General features: G+C 35.7%; 1 protein-coding gene across 6 annotated transcripts in view; it reads left to right on the forward strand.

Annotated features, from left to right (window-relative positions):
- The window catches only part of ATL2 (atlastin GTPase 2), a 76,003-nt gene extending 56,515 nt beyond the window's left edge, over positions 1 to 19,488 (forward strand). For 3 of the 6 annotated variants that reach the window (XM_043984219.1, XM_043984214.1, XM_043984218.1), the window contains exons 5-14: positions 3,941 to 3,991; positions 4,313 to 4,369; positions 6,033 to 6,125; positions 9,726 to 9,864; positions 10,946 to 11,073; positions 12,615 to 12,671; positions 13,940 to 14,011; positions 14,849 to 15,280; positions 16,947 to 16,961; positions 17,576 to 19,488. In XM_043984219.1, the coding sequence (XP_043840154.1) occupies positions 3,941 to 3,991; positions 4,313 to 4,369; positions 6,033 to 6,125; positions 9,726 to 9,864; positions 10,946 to 11,073; positions 12,615 to 12,671; positions 13,940 to 14,011; positions 14,849 to 15,280; positions 16,947 to 16,961; positions 17,576 to 17,695 (1,164 nt within the window). In that variant the 3' untranslated portion in view covers positions 17,696 to 19,488. The other 3 variants (XR_006354812.1, XM_043984215.1, XM_043984217.1) reach the window with 3 other exon arrangements.
- Positions 19,489 to 19,726: the final 238 nt, after the last annotated feature.

A 19,726-nucleotide genomic window follows, 5' to 3' on the forward strand; every position in this document is an offset into this window, starting at 1 on the left:
AGCAAAACAGTCTGTCTTTTCCCCAGGTTTGCAGTTAGCACAGACCCATTAAATGTCCTGCATTTTATCTTTTCATTTTTCTTGTTGAATGGGTACTAATCCAAACAGATAAGTGATTGAAAGATGGACACGGGGTGGGGGTGGGGGGGTGGGGAAGGAAGGTAATCTCTAGGATACTTTACCCCTTGAAATTTTTGAAACATATTATACTGACACCTTTTTAAGAAAAGAAAACACGATGGTTTTGTCCATGGCAGCTGTTGCAGTTGGTAACATTCATATTCTGAAAGTTGTATGAAAAGTCTTTTTGTTCAGGTGTCAGGAACGTACGTCTTGATGTGGGAGACACCTTAGTATTTTACCAAATTGGGAAGGGCCCTTACTTATGCCTCAGTCGTATTGGTTTTCTTTCCACTCTCCTCTTCATTTCTTCTTTTCCATTAGCCTGTATTAGATATTTTGTGATTAAATGTGATGTTAAACACATAGCGTGGGGTGAGGAAGCATTCCCTTAAACCAGGAATTCTTAACCTGGAGTCATTGAACTTGTTTTTTTTAAAAAAAAATTGATAAATCCATTTCAGTAGTAATCATATATTTTACATATTCAAAAATATTCTGAGGAATTGCCCTTAGGCCTCACCGGACTGCCAAGGAGGGAGTCCATGACACAGAAAAAGGTTAAGAATCCCTGTCTTAAACCTCTTTCCCTCCTCCCAGACCAGCCTGAGCTCCCTATTCTAAACTGGGGAAGTGGGGAGGAGGGGGATGTTGGGGGTATGAAGATGAGACTTTTTGACCTTCCTTACTTTAGCTATGTATTGGAATAGAACCTACCGACAGCACTGCTGTGATGCTGCCATTGGTTCTATTATTCTTTTTCTCTTTTTCTGGAATTTCTAAGGCACTGTCCTCCCAGTGGCTATGACTATGCTTTTACATGGTTCCTTTGGGAATTTTGACTCATTAGCTAACAGTAGAGGTAGCATGGTGTAGTGAACTCTGTCTTGGACAGCTAGGGACTTGCTAAGCCATCTTGGTGCCTGGCACATAATAGATGCTTAATAAATGTTTGTTGATTGATTAATTCCCTTGTCTGAATCTGTAGGTGAGTTGCCTGATTGGTTTGCCCATTATCCTGACCTTAGAAAAAAGTAAGAATATAAGAACTGAATAATATGATTGTAATTACCAAATGAATGGTACAGACAATGAGTTCAACTTCCTTAGCTTGTCATTTGATGCCCTCCAGTATCTGGTGCCACTGTGCCTTTCTAGTTTCATTTACTATTCTCTTATGTGTGGTTCACACTCTAGACAAATTAAACTCAGCTCTCCTGGAAATGAAAAAGCATAGCAGAAATGAGATCCAAGTGGAAGTTAGCATTTCTAACTAAGACATATCAACAGGTCAGGGTATACATAGCATTTCTACCATGAACAGCCTCACATTTGTAAAGTAGCTGGAGATTTACAAAGCACTTTCCCCCAAAAGACCCTGTAAAATAGGTAGTAGTATCACTCCTACATCTAATAAATGCTTGTAGAATTTAAATGTAATTTGACATCTCTGACTTTTGAAATCATATTTTCCTTTTCAGGCTTCATTCTTTCCACTATGGTGTTTTTTTTTTTTGGCAGGGTAATGAGGGTTGTGACTTGCCCAGGGTCGCACAGCTAGTAAGTGTCAAGTGTCTGAGGTCAGATTTGAACTCGGGTCCTCCTGAATCCAGGACCGGTACTTTATTCACTGAGCCACCTAGCTTTCCCCTCTCTCTATTTTTTTTTCCTTTATTTTCTTCCTTTATTTTTTTTGTGGGGCAATGAGGGTTAAGTGACTTGCCCAGGGTTACACAGCTAGTGTCAAGTGTCTGAGGCTGGATTTGAACTCAGGTCCTCCTTAATCCAGGGCCTGTGCTTTATCCACTGCACCACCTAGCTGCCCCCACCCCTCTCTCTGTTCTTTATGGCATTTTGCCCATCCATGCCTATCATGACACCCATTATATTATATTAATCTGTGCTCTAGTTATTTGTGTCTGTCTCGAATTGGATATCTCAGGCAACTCGAATGCAACATGTCCAATCCTCCTCACTTCACTGTTCAAGGCACTGCCATCATCCTTGTCACTTAGGCTCCCAACTTTGATGTCATCCTTGACTTGTCACTTGAACTCGCTCCCCATATATAACTTCTTCACAGTATCTCTCACATATATCATCCTTCTTCATTCCTAGAGCCACTAGCCTAATTCAGACCTTCATCACCCCTTTCTGGAGTGGTGTAGTTACCTATTTGGTTTTTCTGCCCCAGTCCATCTTCTCCTCAGCACCCAGAGGGAATATTCTAAAGCTTAGACCTAACTCCCTCACATAGACTTAAGTAAACTTCATTGTCTCCTTGTTACTTCTAGTATTAAATAAGATTTCTTCTGTTTACCATTTGAAACTCTTTATACCTTATTCCTCTCCCCACACCATAATCCAACTGCTCTGGCCTATTCACTCTTCTTTTATCTGATGTGACATCCCTCATCTCTGTGCCTTTGGCATGTTTGTCTCCTATTCCCAGAGGGCTCTTCCTTTTTTTTTTCCTCGATCTCTTGGAATGGGATTCCTGGACTCTTTCAAGGTGTAGCTTAAAGATAGCTTGTACAGGAAGCTTTCCCCCATCCCACAACTGCTAGAGCATTTTACTCTAAGATTTTTTGCCTTTTTTGTTTCCCCAGTGCTTAATCTAGGGCCTGGCATATAGTAAATGCTTAATAAGTAAATGCTTTTTGAATGACTGACGTCCCCCTCTCAAATTATAATTAAATTCTACAAACATTTATTACATGTAGGAATAATAGTACCTACTTTACAGGGTCTTTTTGGGGAAAGCACTTTGTAAATCTTCAACTATTTTATAAATGTGAGGCTGTTCATGGTAGAAATACTGTGCATGCCTACCTGTTGGTAGGTCTTAGAGCTGCTGACTTCCATTTGGACTCATTTCTGCTGTGCTCTCTTTCGGTCTTTCCATCCAGCTCTGGGTAACCATACAGTCACCTGATACATCCATGATGCATCCTATCTGCGGGGATATGTTCTTTTTTGAAACTTCCAATTACTTATGGTTATACTAGATTTTATGAAACTATATCTTCTTTACCCTCATTAAGATTCCCTCAGAATAAATGAAGAAGCATTTATTAAGCTCTTAAAATATGGAAAGTGCTGGGAATACAAATAGAAAAGGGAAAGAGTTTCTGCCCTCAAGGAGGTCACATTCTTATGGGAAACAGCTAGAAGGCAGATAGGCCCAGTGGCACTTTGGGTGAGGAAGTGATATAGCTTCTTTTTAAGGTCATTTCCATCTATAACACCATAAAACCTTTGATTTCCTACTGGGTTAATTAGTGCCAGTGTAGATACTGTTGTAACAACATGCTCTTTCACATACTTAAGGAAAATGGATAAATGACCACCTGGGAGCTTAGCCCTTCCCACATTGTAATGTCCTCCAGCTGCTCTGGGAACAGAAGGCTTTTCAAAACATTGTGGGAAGGATACAAGCACATGAGCTACTGCATCTGGCTGCTAAAGGGTCAGGAATGAGATTCTTAATCATCAGGGAAACAGAGTATGTTATAACTAATCCAGATTGATGAGCTCAGCTGATAGGAGGGACAAAAGCAGAACTCCTGCTGATACGACTAGGAATTGCTTTGAATTTTTTTAGTTTGTATCACAGTAATATTTGACTTTAAAAATAAGAAAACAAAGATTATTATAGAAAAGACCTTTGATATCTTTATTTTGTTGGTCATAACAGTAGATGAAAGCTTCATTTATGCTGTAGTATAAAAATTATAGTTGTTACTGCTTTCAAAATGATAAACTATACCCTTTGTAAATCTTATAATACTGTATAAACACTGATTATTTTTCTTAACAGGTATACAATTTATCTCAGAATATTCAAGAAGATGATCTTCAGCATTTACAAGTATGTCTATTAGGAAATTCATGTTAAATGGTTTTTGCTAGAATATCTTATCTTCATATCTACTTGGAAAATCTTAACCCTCAACCTCCCCAGTCTAACTGTAACAATATTGAGTATTGTGAAGGTATAAATCAGTTTGTTAGTTCCTTATCAGGAGGATAACCTTTGTTATTTAAACGCTGTTAGGAAAACTTCATGTTTGATTTCTCTTAAAGTTCTGTTTGAGCTATATTTTATTCCTGATTTTTAAAAAATACCATTTAATCAGTATCGCATCATACCTCCTCCTGTGTCATTAATTTTAATAGCCTGATTTAATAGTTGTTTACAGAGTACGGAAGACTTGCAATGGAAGAAATCTACCAGAAACCATTTCAGGTAAATTTTTAAAAGTTATTCTGCCTCAGTATAAATAGTTTTCAAGTTAGCTTCTATCTTCTGAAGAAACAGTAGATTTTATTAAGTATATCCTATAGAACTGATAGTTGAATCTTTGTCAATTATCACTTACCCAGGCCTTGTTGGGTTGATTATAAGACTGCCAGGAAGGTAGATAAAGAAGGAGTGAATCTGAGCTGTTTCTTCTCAATAATTTTTTCAAGTTTTCCAAAGGTTCTGCTACTTTTCCTTCTATATAATTGATAGGATTTTCACATAGGGTTATGACTCTGTTTCACTTTTATATTACTGCCTCCTCTCCTCATTTGACCCTTACTGACTTATTTCAAGTCTGAACTCATTTCTCATGTAAAACTTAGGTGGCTATAATAGATTGTAGCTTTTTGGTTTGGGTCAGTTTTGTTACTTTTTGCTTTGGTTAATGTTAATACTTATTCTTGTAGCAGGATTCTAGGATTTGTGAAGCTCAAATTAGATTTAAGTATGTTTAATTTATTTTGTTTCCTCTGGAAGAGCCCTTAGTAATGAAAGGAATACGAATGCTATAATTTCAGCTATGGTTATGTTGTCATATGTTCTGTATGTAATAGCATCTGAGTATTTTGAAATCATAGAATATTATGGAGATCATCTAGTCTATCTTTTTTTAGAAAAGGGAAAAGATTCAGCCAATTGACTTGCCAGTTTAATTTTATTCTTGGCTCAGAGACAGTTTGTAGACAATAAGATTCTTTTTTATGTTTCACCACATTTTGTTTGTTGATGTTTTAAATTTTTGATGATGATAATGATCCTGTTGATATATATTTTATTGGGTTTGTGCTGACTACATTTTGGAAACAACTGGCTGGGGTTAAGGTTATGGTCTCGTGTGTATGGGTAGAGATAATGTTCTTGAATTGACCTTATATCAAATATGTTATTTTGGCCTCTATTAATACTATGTGAGGTAAAAGTATATTGGACTTGAGTTTTGTCAAGCCCTATTCCCAGTTATTCTGTGTACTGATTGCATAACCTCTCTAATTTCTCATCTGCAAAATGAATAAGTTGGATTAAATAATCTTCCAAAATAGCTTTCAGCTCCAAAAGTCAGTAGTTTTACTCAGCACAGACTTAATACAGTTAGTTTATCTTATTCTTCTGGAATGAGAACTTGGCTAATATACTTTATTATGATAAAATTATGTGTTTAATCCCATTGTGTTTTTAAAAAATTAAATTGCTAATATACTTTTAGATGGTGGTAAGGCCCAGTTTACCCTTTTTGATAACATTTAAACTTTTAGTTAGATAATGGCTATGCATGATGAGAGTGGGAGACTGGTATTACTGGATTATTTATACACACATATGTATGTATGCAAGTATACGTATATGTGTATATTTATATGTGTATATACGCCTACACATGCACATACCTCTGTGTGTGTGTGTGTGTGTGTGTGTGTGTGTGTGTGTGTGTGTGTGTGTGTGAGATATGGAGAGAAGAATGAACAAGAGAGTCAGAAGTAGAGACTATACCATTGTTTGTGGTAAAGATTGTTTAGAGGATTAGGTGAAACTTGGATGGTGATAGCAGTAAATACAATTGTCTTTGTGTGCTTGTAAGATGATCACATTTTTGTTTGTTTGTGTGTAGACATTAATGTTCTTGATTCGAGATTGGAGTTATCCGTATGAGCATTCATATGGCTTGGAAGGAGGAAGACAGTTCCTTGAAAAAAGATTACAGGTAAAGCCAAAGTTAGAGAATGAAGAATGAACATATAAATAGTGTGAATAACCCACTAAGTAGTATTTAGTAATTGGTGAGTTTTGGCCAGAAACAATCTAAGATAATCATGGTAACAAATTTCATTGGCACTTAGAAAAAGGGTAGTTCTATTCCAAATAACTACAAAATGCATAAGATACTTGGAAGTCATTTTACCAAAGCATGCTCAATATTATATAGATTAAATGACCAAATGGTTCTTATAGGAAGAAAGAACAACTTAAATAGCCAGGGGAATAAATAAATATTCAGTGCTCATGACTGAGCTCTACCAATAACATTAAAATGACATTCATTCCTACAAAAGTTAATTTGTGGATTTAATTCTATGCCAATCAGACTACCCAAAGGACATTTGCTAGACCTACATAAAGCAATAAAATTCATTGAGAGGAACAAAGGATTTAGAATATCAAGGAAAATAACGATAGGCATGAAGGAGAAATAGCATTCCAGACCTTTGACTGTATTTATAAGGTAGCATTCAGAACCATTTGGAACTAGTTAAAAAATTTTAAAAGTATATTAATAGAATAGACTAGGGAGAAGCAGAAATAATGGAACTCATTAACTCAGTTTCTGATATACCCCAAAACATAAATTACTCAGGAAAGCACTCCCTATTTGATAAAAACTGCTGGGAAAACTGGAAAACAGTCTGGCAGAAATAAGGCTTAAAATCATCTAGTACCATATTCCATAATAAATTAAAAAGGGATAGCTCTTACCACAAAATAATTAGAAGAGAAACAGGTTGTATACCATTCTCTGCTATGGGTAAGGGATGAATTCCTACTCAAACAAGGGATGAGGTTAAATTTTAATTACATGAAATTGAAAAATACAAACAAAATTAATATATGCAGGATAAGAAGGGAAGCACTTAACTAGGGAAAAATCTTTGTATCAAATATCAAATCTGATATTAGACAACTAATAGAAACACAGAATGTTTCCAAAGTCTTAGTGCAGTTTTAAGTGATCAAAACTCTTAATTAAAAGCTTCAATTTAAGCTACTAAAACTTAAAATAGCATTAAAACTTTTGGAACATGCTGTGCCCCCAAGACAGAAAGACATATTCCAGCAGATAGGTAATTGAAGGACATGAACACACAATTCTCAAAAGAAGCATCACCAACTATTAACCACTTTATGAAAGTGTATGCCACCCTTGATAATAAGAGAAATGCAAATCAAAATAGCCATGATATGTTTCTCTCCTCTCACACCCAGCAAATTGTCAAAGGTGACAGAAGGTTGGAATAATTGTGTGCAGGTGATAGAGATGAGCAACATTCCAAAGTATTATAGGTATAGTTGTAGATTGATAGAACCATTCTGGAAAACAGTTTGGAATTATGACTCAAATGTCCTTAGCCTCTGACCCAAAGATTTTACTAATAGGCATATATCCTCAGGAGGTCATTGACCACTGTGTAGAAGGGCTTTGTGGTAACAAAAATTGAAAACAAAGTAGATACCCATTGATTAGGTAATAGCTAAACAAATCTTGCTACATGGATGTAATGGACTGTTACTGTACTGTAAATAATTATGAATGTAATGAATACAAAGAAGCCTGGAAAGACTGACATGAACAGATCCAGGATGAAGTGACCAGAAGCTGGAACACAATAATGCATGATGCTATACAATATAAATGGAAAGAACAACCACCACAAAACAATCAGAACTGAAAGCTGCAAAATTATAGACTATATTTGGCCCTGGAGAAGAGACAGGAGAAAATGCCCATCCCTTATCCCTTGAAGAGGTTGGGGTCTGTTGCTTTGTAAAGTTGCATCTAATCTTTTTGATGTGTTAATTGGTTTTGCTACATCCCCATCACCCCCTTTAAAACGGATAAAAATCCATTTTAAAAAATAACTGCGATTTTATTTTTAAAAATAGAGAAGGGGGAGCAGCCAGGTGGCACAGTGGATAAAGCACCAGCCCTGGATTCTGGAGGACCTGAGTTTAAATATGGCCTCAGACGCTTGACACTTACCAGCTGTATGACCCTGGGCAAGTCACTTAACCCTCATTGCCCCGCCAAAGGGGAAAAAAACCAACAGAAAGGAACACACTGGTATTTCACCAGGAAAACCATTTATTTTCCAGTCATTTAATCTAAAAGCTAGAAGGGGACTTCAGAGAGAATCTGAACAGTCCTCTTATTTTACACACAAAGAAACTGAGGACTAATTGAGAGGTCCTTATCCATAGCAGAGAATAGTATTTGATAATGTTTCTCTACTTAACTATTTTGTGGTAAGAGCTATCTATTTTTAATTGTCCACTGTATTAGTTTTTCTCTTGCAACTAACAAAATAGTGTTGCACCAGAAGTCAGGAGACCAGAATTCTAGTTTGCCAAAACATAGAATTTCAACCTTCAGTCCTTCTTATATGAAAATTGATTCGAGAACTGAACTTGTTTAGCTGGAAATGGAGAAGACAAAGGGGGAGGTGACAGCTATCTTCAAGTATCCGAAGGTTATCATGTAACTGCCTACAGAAATGGGTTCTCCCTCTTTGAAGTCTTTGGACAGAAGCTATGTATGAGTTTGACTAGATACGTCCTTTCCAAATCTCTAATTCTTTGATTCTATGAACTAGAGGTCAGATCTCTTTGATTCTTTGTGTGATGCTTTTTTTCCTACACAATGTACAGACCCCCTCAGTACACATTAAAATATAAAATTAAATTAAAACAAATGTCTCTGCAACCCAATCTACCTTGAGACACTCCTAAGATACCTTCAGACCTCCCACTTGAGAGAGATGTAGGGAACTTAGTGCCAGAATTATAGAGGAAAGAGTAGGACTGGAAGAGGAAGAGGAGGAGATGTCAGCCTCTTTGGGGGTGGGAGGGAGGGTAACATCTGAGAGCTCAAGCAAGAAGTGGTAAGAGGCAGTACGCCTGCTGGATGGCATCTCTGAGGGTCAGAGGCACTGCCATGATGCTTCTCCAGTAGACAGTGTTGAGTCTCCACATGTGGTAAAACAGCCAGTGTTGAGGGGACATGAACTCCTAGCTTGCAGAGCTTGGGAGCAGGAAAGACCTGTAGCCTTCGCTTTTGTAGTTGGGGAAAACTGGCCAGTGTAGGAGAAAGGCCTGGAGATTTTTTCCCAGTTGGTGTGCTTTCTGGGGAACCCCAAGTCACAGGGGGTCTGGATAGAACTTGTTATAGAATTATAGACTTAGAATTAAAAGGGACCCGAGAGGTTAGTCCAAAGCTCTCCTTTTATCAATGTGCAAGTGTTAATTTACTTACGTCACCCAAGTAGTAAGTTGCCACTCTAGAATTGACCCTCATCGAGCATTCTTTTCTTCCTTCTTTTTCACCCCGTGAATTTTGGTACTCATGCTTATGAAACACCTACTTTTAAAAAAAGGAATGACTATATTGAGTGGAGTCTGAAAAGTGCCTTTGCTGATTTTCTTGTATTTCCCCAGTGTTCTTTGGTGGCATTTAATTATGTTTGTTTTTTTTTAAAAAATAATTTCCCTGAAGTTTATATATTTTTATCTTTTTTTTCTTACTTTATTACAGGTAAAGCAAAACCAGCATGAAGAACTGCAGAATGTCAGGAAGCATATTCACAATTGTTTCTCTAACCTTGGTTGTTTCCTGTTGCCACATCCTGGTCTTAAAGTTGCAACCAATCCAAGTTTTGATGGGAGATTGACTGGTAGGAATTTCTCATTCTCATTCATGTGAAAATACTGGTCAGTACCACTTATTAAAGCAAGTACTAGTTTTGTTTTGCATGGGAGTTTGGATTTATGAGGTCACTGGGATATATGGGATATAAATGCTTTGCTGCTCATTTTTCTGGATAGAGCACCGGCCCTGAATTCAGAAGGACTTGAGTTCAAATCCGGCCTCAGACACTTAACACTTACTAGCTGTGTGACCCTGAGCAAGTCACTTAACCCCAATTGCCTCACCAAAAAAAAAAAAAGAAAAGAAAAAGTGGTTACCATGCTTCTTGTTTCAAGGTTTTTAAAATTGAATTTTGTTGCAACTCTCTAGGCAATAACTTTTGTTACGTTTTTGCTCATGGCAAAATTTTGAAAGGTTGGTCTTGAAGACTTTGTACACTTATGTCCAAGACATATATAGCAGCATTGTAAAAAACTCTAATGTACTAACAGATGTAGATTTGGATCTTCCCTTTTTGTTTGAGAAGATAGTGCAGTTCCTTTTTATGTAAGTTTGTGGAAATAAATGGAGAAGGGTTGAGGATTAAAGAAACTCACCCAGAAGAACTGAGGAAAAAAACAAAACAAACATTAAAATAAAATAAAAACCAACAATTTCTTATCCTGTGAGCCACTGACTGAAATGAGACTTTTGGCTCATAGTTTATTATTATTCCATTCATTCAGCGCTCATTTATTGAACCCCTACTGTTTGCCAAGCATGATACTAGAGACCAGGGCTTCATACACAAAACAGTTCCTGTTTTCTATGAGCTTATATTGTATTAAGACATCATTTTCAGCAAGAGTATAGGAAAACTGTTTATAACTTTGGGTCAGGTACCTGCTGTAACTAGCTGTATCAATTATATGTGTAATTAGCTCAGTAAAAGAGATGTCAATTTTTTTAATTATGTGATCTAAAAAAGAAATGAAGCTTTGTAAACGAGGGATGGTTTCTGGAGTGCTTTTCCATAATAGAAACCTATTGTAGTTTTATACCACTGGGGACTGAATCTCTATTTCTTTTGTGACTAATTTAGTGTTGACTAATTCCATCTCTACTAGATATTGATGAAGACTTTAAAAAAGAGCTTCGCAATCTGGTTCCATTACTGCTTGCCCCTGAAAATTTGGTAGAAAAAGAGATAAGTGGATCCAAAGTGACTTGTAGAGATCTTGTAGAATACTTTAAGGTAGGCAAACTCTGTTATATTTAAACCCACTAAAATATAATTTCCTAAATTAGAAGTGATAGCTAGCTCATGGGGTATGACATTATTACATGTAGATGTGTTGAGAGAACCTGTTCTTAAAGCAATGACAAAGAAATTTTAAAGTCTATTCTCCTTTCCTTTTGATAAATAGAACTTGTGATTGTGATGAATTGGCTTCATTTCCTGCAAGATTTTACTTTCATAATTTTCCTGCCTTTTTACCTAAGGTTTGAAATGGAGTTGGTGGGTGTGGGAGATAACAAGAACAATGACATTCATGATACTGTAACTAGCATTTATGAAACCTGTTACAATTGAGAATTACTAATTCCTTATCACCTGGTGATCAGCAAAATCTCTTTTGGAGTTGTGACTGTTGGCCAAGAGCAGTTGAAGTGTAAATAGTGCTAAGTTCCTTTATGGGTAACACTTTAAGCACACTCTACTCCTCTTCAGTTATTCTTTCCTATCATAGTGTAAAGATTACTGTTGCTGAGAATGAGTTAGAATAAATAATATAGTGGAAATTAAGTCTTGCATCAATCAGTTTAAATTTGGAGTGGAGGTAGGAGGTTTGTAATTTTCAGATCTAGCCCCAAATCTTTTTCTGAAAACTCTTGGTTTAGGTGATTTGATTTTAAAATTCATATTTCTGAATAACTATGTATATGAAGATAGCTTTGATAGTCATCTATATGGAGTGTGTGTGTGTGTGTGTGTGTGTGTGTGTGTGTGTGTGTGTGTGTGTGTGGAAGGAGGGAGGAGTGCCCCAAGCCTGATCCTTTCTTTCTAGCCAAAAATTGGAGGTTGACTTTGCTTGAGATAGAATATGATGAAAGATGCTGGCCATCCATATAACCTTGAATTTTAAAACTTTTGCATTGACTATATTCTGCATAGAATTATGGGGATATGAGTAACCTATAGTTGAAAGCAGATATAATTTTTTTAAATTTATTGATATCTTTTGTTTTATATCACCTCTATTTCCTTTTCTTCCCCTATTCCATGTCTGAGAGCTATCTCTTTTAATAAACAAATTTGAAAGTTCAATAAAACGAACATATTGAAAAAGCTGCCATATGTGGTTTTCAGCACCCTTAGTCTCTTCTTCTGCAAAAAAGTAGAGGGAGGTACCATCTCTTCTTTGGTGCCATTATAATTTCAAAGCCTTCCATTTCGAAGACTTTATATTAGTTTTTTTTTCTCATGTTATTGTAGTTATTCTGTATGTTGTTTTCCAGGTTCTAAATAAAGCATATTTAATTTAAGACACACAGAAATGTTTCCGTTCAAAAAAATCCTATAATCTTTTAGGTTTAATTTACCTTTTATTTAATAACTTTTTAAGAGGTGGGCAATTTGGTAGTGTAGTGAACCAGCATATGATTTCTCTTTGTGACACTTAATATGTTTTACTTGGTGGTATGAACACCCTTCCTCTTCTTTTATATTTTGTTTTGGTATTTTTGCTCCAGATTTTAAGAATAACCCATTAATGAAGATTTGTTTATTTTTAGGCTTATATTAAAATCTATCAAGGTGAGGAGCTTCCGCATCCTAAATCTATGCTTCAGGTACTTTATCTTATTTGTATGTTTGAGGGGAAAATGGGCTCATTAACATGGAAAGTTATACTGAGGGTGTGAACAGACTTTATGTGATTTTTAAAATATGTGACTACACTTTTGAAGATAATTTAAAGTCCATGCCTTGGATTAGGGAATTTGACAAGTGTTTTGAGCAGCTGATTTGTCTTGGCATAGATTAGAATAATTAAGTTAGAAAGGCTGAGTTGTTGACTCCTTATTGATACAGATAGGTAAAGAAAGTGCTGTACTAGAAACTATATCTCATGTTATGGAGGGGGAGGAGTAGAGGGAAAGAAACACCTTTCCTTTAGGTACCTGAGTTATCAAGCCTTTTCATTTGTTACTTAATGACAATGGCTTAATAGAGCTACCTGAACTAAACTTTTTTTTTCTTGAGGCAAAAAAAAATATTTTATTTCAGTCCCTTTCATTTGTCAATAATTTTATCTTTTGGAATGAAATTTGTTTTCTGAAAATGTGATAATTTGGGACTTATTTTATAAGAGTAAGAATGTGCTATATTATTCTGTTAGGAAAATTTTGATTAACAAGAATTCTTTTAGAATTTGCTGCTATCAATTTTACAGTATAGCAGGCACATTTTTCTCCAAAATATGAAATTTATATTTATGGATTAGAGCCTATCTTTTCTTTTATATGGATTATGTGACACTGTTTTTACTTTTAATTGGACTCTGTGAGGGAGAAATATTAATTATTCATTGAATGGAGATGTTTCTTTTTTAATTCTATTCTGACCACCTAATTTATTTTTGGATAATTTTTAGCTATAATTATTTGGTGTATGCCCAGGGCATTTTAAATATTAGCATCATAAGATTTAGATCTGGAAAAAAAATTAGTCTTCTAGTCTGGCCTCCTCATTTCACAAGGAAATTTGAGGTCCAGAAGGTGGTTGTTCAGTAATGTACAGCTAGCAAGTAACAGAATTGGGATTTGGGCCCAGATGCTCTGTCCTTTCTTCTACATGATTCCATGTTTTTACTTTAATATAAGGAAAATGTAATTAAGAAAGAATATAGTCACTCCCCCCCCCCAAAAAAAAAAAAGTAATATTTACTTAAAGCCAAGTAGAGCCAATCTTTGGATCAGATGAATCTTTGGACTTCTTACTATTTCTCTTCTTGGAAAATGATTTTATATAATTTTTTGTAGCTTATGTTTGAAGATTCACATTAGATATCAGACATGTTCTTCTGTAATGGAAGGTGTTTGGATTTTTTTTTTTATAGGCAACAGCTGAAGCTAACAATCTTGCTGCAGTAGCAGGAGCAAGGGACAGCTATAGCAAAAACATGGAGCAGGTTAGTAGTTTGGTAATTTTGCTTTATGATATGTCAGTTATTTTATATACAGAGTCTGTCTGAGTTTTCATCCCAGTGTGCTGTTATCATGACAGCCATATCCTTGTCCCCTTCCCCAGCCTTATTCTTGGAAATAAATTGTTTTGGCAAAGGTTTTGTACCTTATAAGAAGGAAAAGAGTTCTGGTAGCAGTTCATAAGCCATATAGATAGATGATTTTTTTTTTGGTTAAGTAATTTAGAATGCTTTAATAGTAGTCTCTGGTATACTAAGCAAGCTTAAGACCCAAAATAATTTCTAAAATTAACTCTAATTTGAAGATATTTTGGGTAGTGTATTTGTTATACTTTCGCCCATGCATCTTCCTAGCAATTTTCATTGTATCTTCCATTCAGGTATGTCAGTCAGTCTTTATTAAATTCCCGCTACATTCCAGGCACTGGGAATTCAAAGATAAAAATGAAACTGTCACTGCCCCCAAAGGATATGATATTTTATCAGGGAAAATGCATGTAGGAGAAGGCAGAGTGAAAGTGACCCAGAATAATGAAGTAATTTGCTTTCCATGCTTAAGTTCTGCTATTTGTATAAGGATGATATTGTAAAAGCTAGATGTTTTAGGTGGGTTTTCAATGACCTTTTTACACTTCTCTTTGGAAGGGAAATGACTTAGTGTGCCTATGTGGTTTAAACCTTTTTGGTGAAGCACATCATTCGCCTTAAGATCATGGGTCTTGCAAAGTTCTGTCTGGCATTGTAAGAATTAAAGTTAGGCATTGTTTTTTAAAATCTTATTTCTGGAAGGTAGCTCATTGTCCTCCCATTTTATTTAAATAGGTATGTGGTGGAGATAAGCCTTACATTGCACCTTCGGATTTAGAAAAAAAACACTTGGATTTCAAGGAGGTGGCTGTCAAACAGTTTTGTTCTGTGAAAAAAATGGGTGGAGATGAGTTCTGCCGTCGTTATCAAGACCAGCTTGAAGCCGAGATCGATGAAACCTATGCAAATTTTGTAAAGCACAATGATGGCAAAAACATCTTCTATGCTGCTCGCACCCCTGCCACACTGTTTGCAGTCATGTTTGCTATGTACATAATCTCAGGACTGACTGGCTTCATCGGCCTGAACTCGATAGCCATCTTGTGTAACCTTATAATGGGTTTAGCACTGACCTCCCTTTGTACTTGGGCATATGTTAAATACTCTGGGGAGTTCAGAGAAATTGGAACAATGATTGATCAAATTGCTGAAACACTATGGGAACAGGTTGGTATCTATCTTTTAGTTTTTTATTGACTAATCTATCCCTCTCCATCTTGATGTTTTCTTCTCCATTGTTTGAATAGCTTTTCTCTCTCTTGTATCAGATCTCATCCTCTCTGGGCCTTGGTTTCCTTGTCTGTACAATGAGGGGGTTGAACTAGATGATGTCTAAGGTTTCTTCCACCTTTAAATCCCATGAACTGGTGATTGTATTGATGTGCTCTCTGTTGAGTGGATTTATAATCAAGATGTCAATATGTTGTACGGTTTCAAAGATTTCTTTTCAAAATCATGATGATTACACAAGCTTGGCTATACCAAAATTGACATCTTTGGTATAGATACCTAATGCCTTTTCTTAATTTCATAGAGATAGAGTCAATTCACCAAAAAAACATTGAGTTCAGTTTAAATGAATGGAAGTTTTTACTGTGGAGTTTTTGACGAGTTTTGTTGGAATATGAAAAAGTCCTCTATAGCAATATAATCAGTGAAGACTTAAAAAGGAAAGAAATACGTTTCACAATCATAACTTATATTTTTGAAAAGTGCTACTTAGCAATATGAGCAAGAAGCAATGCATTGCCGTGTTCCATAATGAATATTGAGTAGTGGACTACAGTCAAGTGACAAAAATGTTTACCAGGAAGATAAAGTTAACCCACCGAGATTCTATGAAGAAAAAAGCCTAGAATTCATTGTTTATTGGACCTGAGAAGCTGTTAACCTATTAACCTATGACATGGGAAGACAAATACAGCGGAAGCCAGGAGGACTCGTATTCTGGATTTTGCTTTTTGGTGTTATTGGTATGGTCAGAGTCAAGTTTCACTAATACTAAGCAGTTACTCAGTTGGAGTGACTATGTCTGAACCTGGCATTTCAGTGCTGGTTGTTGTACACAGATATGAAAAAGAATCACCTTGGAATATTTGAACACTATCAGATGAAAAGATAAAGCTGCTGTCACTTGTGAACAGTATAGTGTTACTTTCAGTTTGCATTTCTGTAGCCCAGTGAGATATTCAATTGAGAAGCTGTAATTCATGTTGTTTCCATGGTTCTGCTGCTTTAAACATTCTTTCAAAAGTAAATCATTTGGGGGGAAAGTTATATCTTAATTCTTTCCCTTTCCAGTTTATCTCATAAAAATGTTCCTTCTGTCCACTGTAATACATCCAGAAGAATGGTGACTTATTCACTTAGTTTTTGAAATAATATTATATATGCATAGTTGAAAGAATTCATGTATGTATGGACTTAAATCCTGCCTTATTTTTAAAATTCTCTAATTTTTTTCGTAGCATCTTTGGTATCTTTACTAAAAGATTGGTTGAAAGATAAAACCTTCAGTTTGTTCCTTGATTGTTTTTGTAATGAGTTTATAATCTGCCTCCCCCTCCTGTCCTAGTTGCTTTTTATTTTAGATTATGACTAAATTTTAATTATCTGGATCCTTGCTTTAAAATAACCTACCTCCTGTGCAGCATTAATTCTAGAATATTAAGGGTCACTAAAACAAAGTCAGCCAGGTGAAAACAGTCTGTAGTATGTAAAATTATTTTCATGTTAGTTTGAATTGAATTGATTACTATTCAGAGGACAGAAGCTCTGTGTTGTCATTGACTTTGTCTAAATTTCTTTGCCTTTCTCTTTTCTTTTGCCTCAGAGGAGTCCCAGGAAGGTGAGAAACCTACCAAGTCTCAAATTTCTTAGTCTTAAACTCTGTCAACTTCAAGTCAATCTGACGTCATTTTCCTAACCAATCACTCCATGTTTTAGGTGTTTTCCAAACTGTTTGAAGTTATTAGACGCCGAATGGTTCATCGTGCTCTTTCATCAGCACAGCGACAGAGACTGTCATCCAACAATAACAAGAAGAAAAATTAGACAGTATTTTTAACTTTTCTGTATATGAAGTGTTCACACTTACACATGTAGGACACTAAGCAGGGCCGTCTGGGCCGGTCGGTCTGCATAAAATGCTGTAAACATACCAGATTGATGCTGCATAGAGGGTATGGAATTGCACATACATCTCATAGGAACTATAAAATGGTTTGAATTCAGTGACATACCGTATAGGAAGAAAATAATTTCTATTTTTCTTTGTAAAATGACTAAATACATTATTTCCAGCAGTATTACTTATTCTTTTGAAACTTTTTAGTTTAGTTTTTCCATATTCTTGGGTTACTTTGCTCATTACTTTGAATTGAATTTTAAAATATTTTTATATGTAATTTTTTTTTTACCTTATGGCTTTTTGTTTTGTTTTGCACATTTCTCATACCACAGGTATTGAAGCCCCTGGGTGATAAATTGATGGAGGAAAACATAAGGCAGTCTGTAACAAACTCTATCAAAGCAGGCCTGACTGACCAGGTGTCTCATCATGCCCGATTAAAGACAGACTGACAGTTCATCTCCTCTTCAACTCTGCTGTCCCGTCCTTTTTCATGCTTGCTGTACAATGAGAACTCAAAATAAACCAAAGTTTACAATCCACTATAGAAGTAGTTTAGTATAACTGGCTCCACAAATTGTTGCCACAGAGTGTGAAAATTGGTTGTTGGTTTTAAGCATTCTCTTCACTTGCTTCCAAGACACAAATTAGTGCCATGGAGACTGAGAGAGGAGCATTCTTTTATCACGCACATTTGTGCCATGTTTAATTCTTAATCTGCAGTCTCTGGCTTGTTAGAAAAAGTCGTCGTCTGAAAGGGATGTATCAGGGAAATATTTTGAGAATCTATTAAAGTGAAATCTTTTAACAGAATGTAAACATACAGTGTCCCATTGAGATTTTAATTTCTGGAGTAGCTGTGAATCAGTCAGTTTGAGATAGTAGTGACAACTGGCACCAGGGATGTCTCTGTTGAGCCACGACATTAAAAATATAGATTGCTTTACTGCCGTCAGTACCAGTGTTACACAAAGTGCATGTATCATCATCAGATGTATCATCAGATCTCCACAGAAATGACATGATGTAACCCTTGTCACTGAGGAAGCAATTTTGGAGTGTACATTTGTCTTGCCTTCTTCAATTCCATAGACCTGCCCTAAAAGCAGATGTATAACTGGGAAATGGAGCTGTCTCTTCTGCAGGTTAGCCTTTGTGTACATAAAATATGCCATTAATTGTATTGGGGGAGAAATTCCATCCCAAAATGTTGCCTACAGCTATGAGTTAGGATTGTCTGTACAGTGTGTAGCTTTTATTTTCTAAAATCACAGATAGGGCATGTATATGAATTATAAATATATAAATACGATTTTGTATTAAAGTTTTGTAGTTTATGGCAAAATCTGGTTCTGTAGTAGGCTAAGTATGGTTTATGTAAAGGAATGTTTGTGGCTCATGTAAATGTGTGAATGCATAAACAATTTGAAGTTTTTGATATATTTGTGATATTTACCTGCCTTGAGCACCGCATTTCACCATCACTTCCCTTCCTCCCCCCTGCCCCCAATGGGAATTCAGTGGGAATGTTTGTTGTGAAACTTTGTTTTCCGTTGCATTTTGAAGTTATTTCCTGTAATTTATTTTCAGTACATAATTAAAAATTGGTTGTGTATGTGCATATATACATATATATATGTATATATGAAATGAAACTTGTGATTCTTTTTTTAAGGAACTCTTCAAATATATATTCCACAACACAAACCATGTTTGTTTATATTAAAATGAGCATGAGCAGGAAATGCCCAAATGACAGCTCCTAAAGTACTATTCCTTGAAATGAAGCTAAATTTGTGAAAGAATACAATTATTCTTCCATGTCTGTCTCTGTTAGAAGAAGAAAAAAAAATGTTTCAGTCTAGATGTAATTGTGGGGTTTTGTTTTTCTTGGTGTTCATTTGTTTTCATTTTGGGGATAATAAGTTAAGGTGATATTCTATAGTGACCTACACTTGTGAAGGCACGTGGTTTGTTCTTTAAGTGAAAAAGAAAGTCAGATGTCACGTTCTATGTTGAGAGTTTTGAAACACACTTTGATTTTGTATCTTTTTTTCCCCCTTGGAATTTTGTTTTTATTATGGATTGTATTTATTTCTATCCACATTAAATTGATACCAGCTCACCTATTTTCAAGCAAAAAGAATCCACCTGAAGTTTGTATGTTTTCTTTTCTCACCATGTTTAATGATGCTGTGGATTGTTTATGAATAGAAAAATAAAAAGTTGGCTGTGTCATAGCAAAGCTTTTGAAATTGAAGACTGCATTTCACATGTTTCTAAAAAAGAGGGTAATGAAGCCCAGACTACATCAGTGGAGTGTTTTTTGTTTGTTTTTGTGTTTAGGTAGTTCACACTTTTAGCATTTCATGACTTGGAGTCAGAGAGACCTTGGTTCAAGCCCTGCCTCCCCCACATTATACCTGAATGCATGGGCAGGGATACATACCTGGTCTGAGCTTTGAATTCCTCTTCTGTAAAGT

This window comes from Dromiciops gliroides, chromosome 2, assembly GCF_019393635.1.
Source record: "Dromiciops gliroides isolate mDroGli1 chromosome 2, mDroGli1.pri, whole genome shotgun sequence".
In the NCBI taxonomy this organism is placed as follows: Eukaryota; Metazoa; Chordata; class Mammalia; order Microbiotheria; family Microbiotheriidae; genus Dromiciops; species Dromiciops gliroides.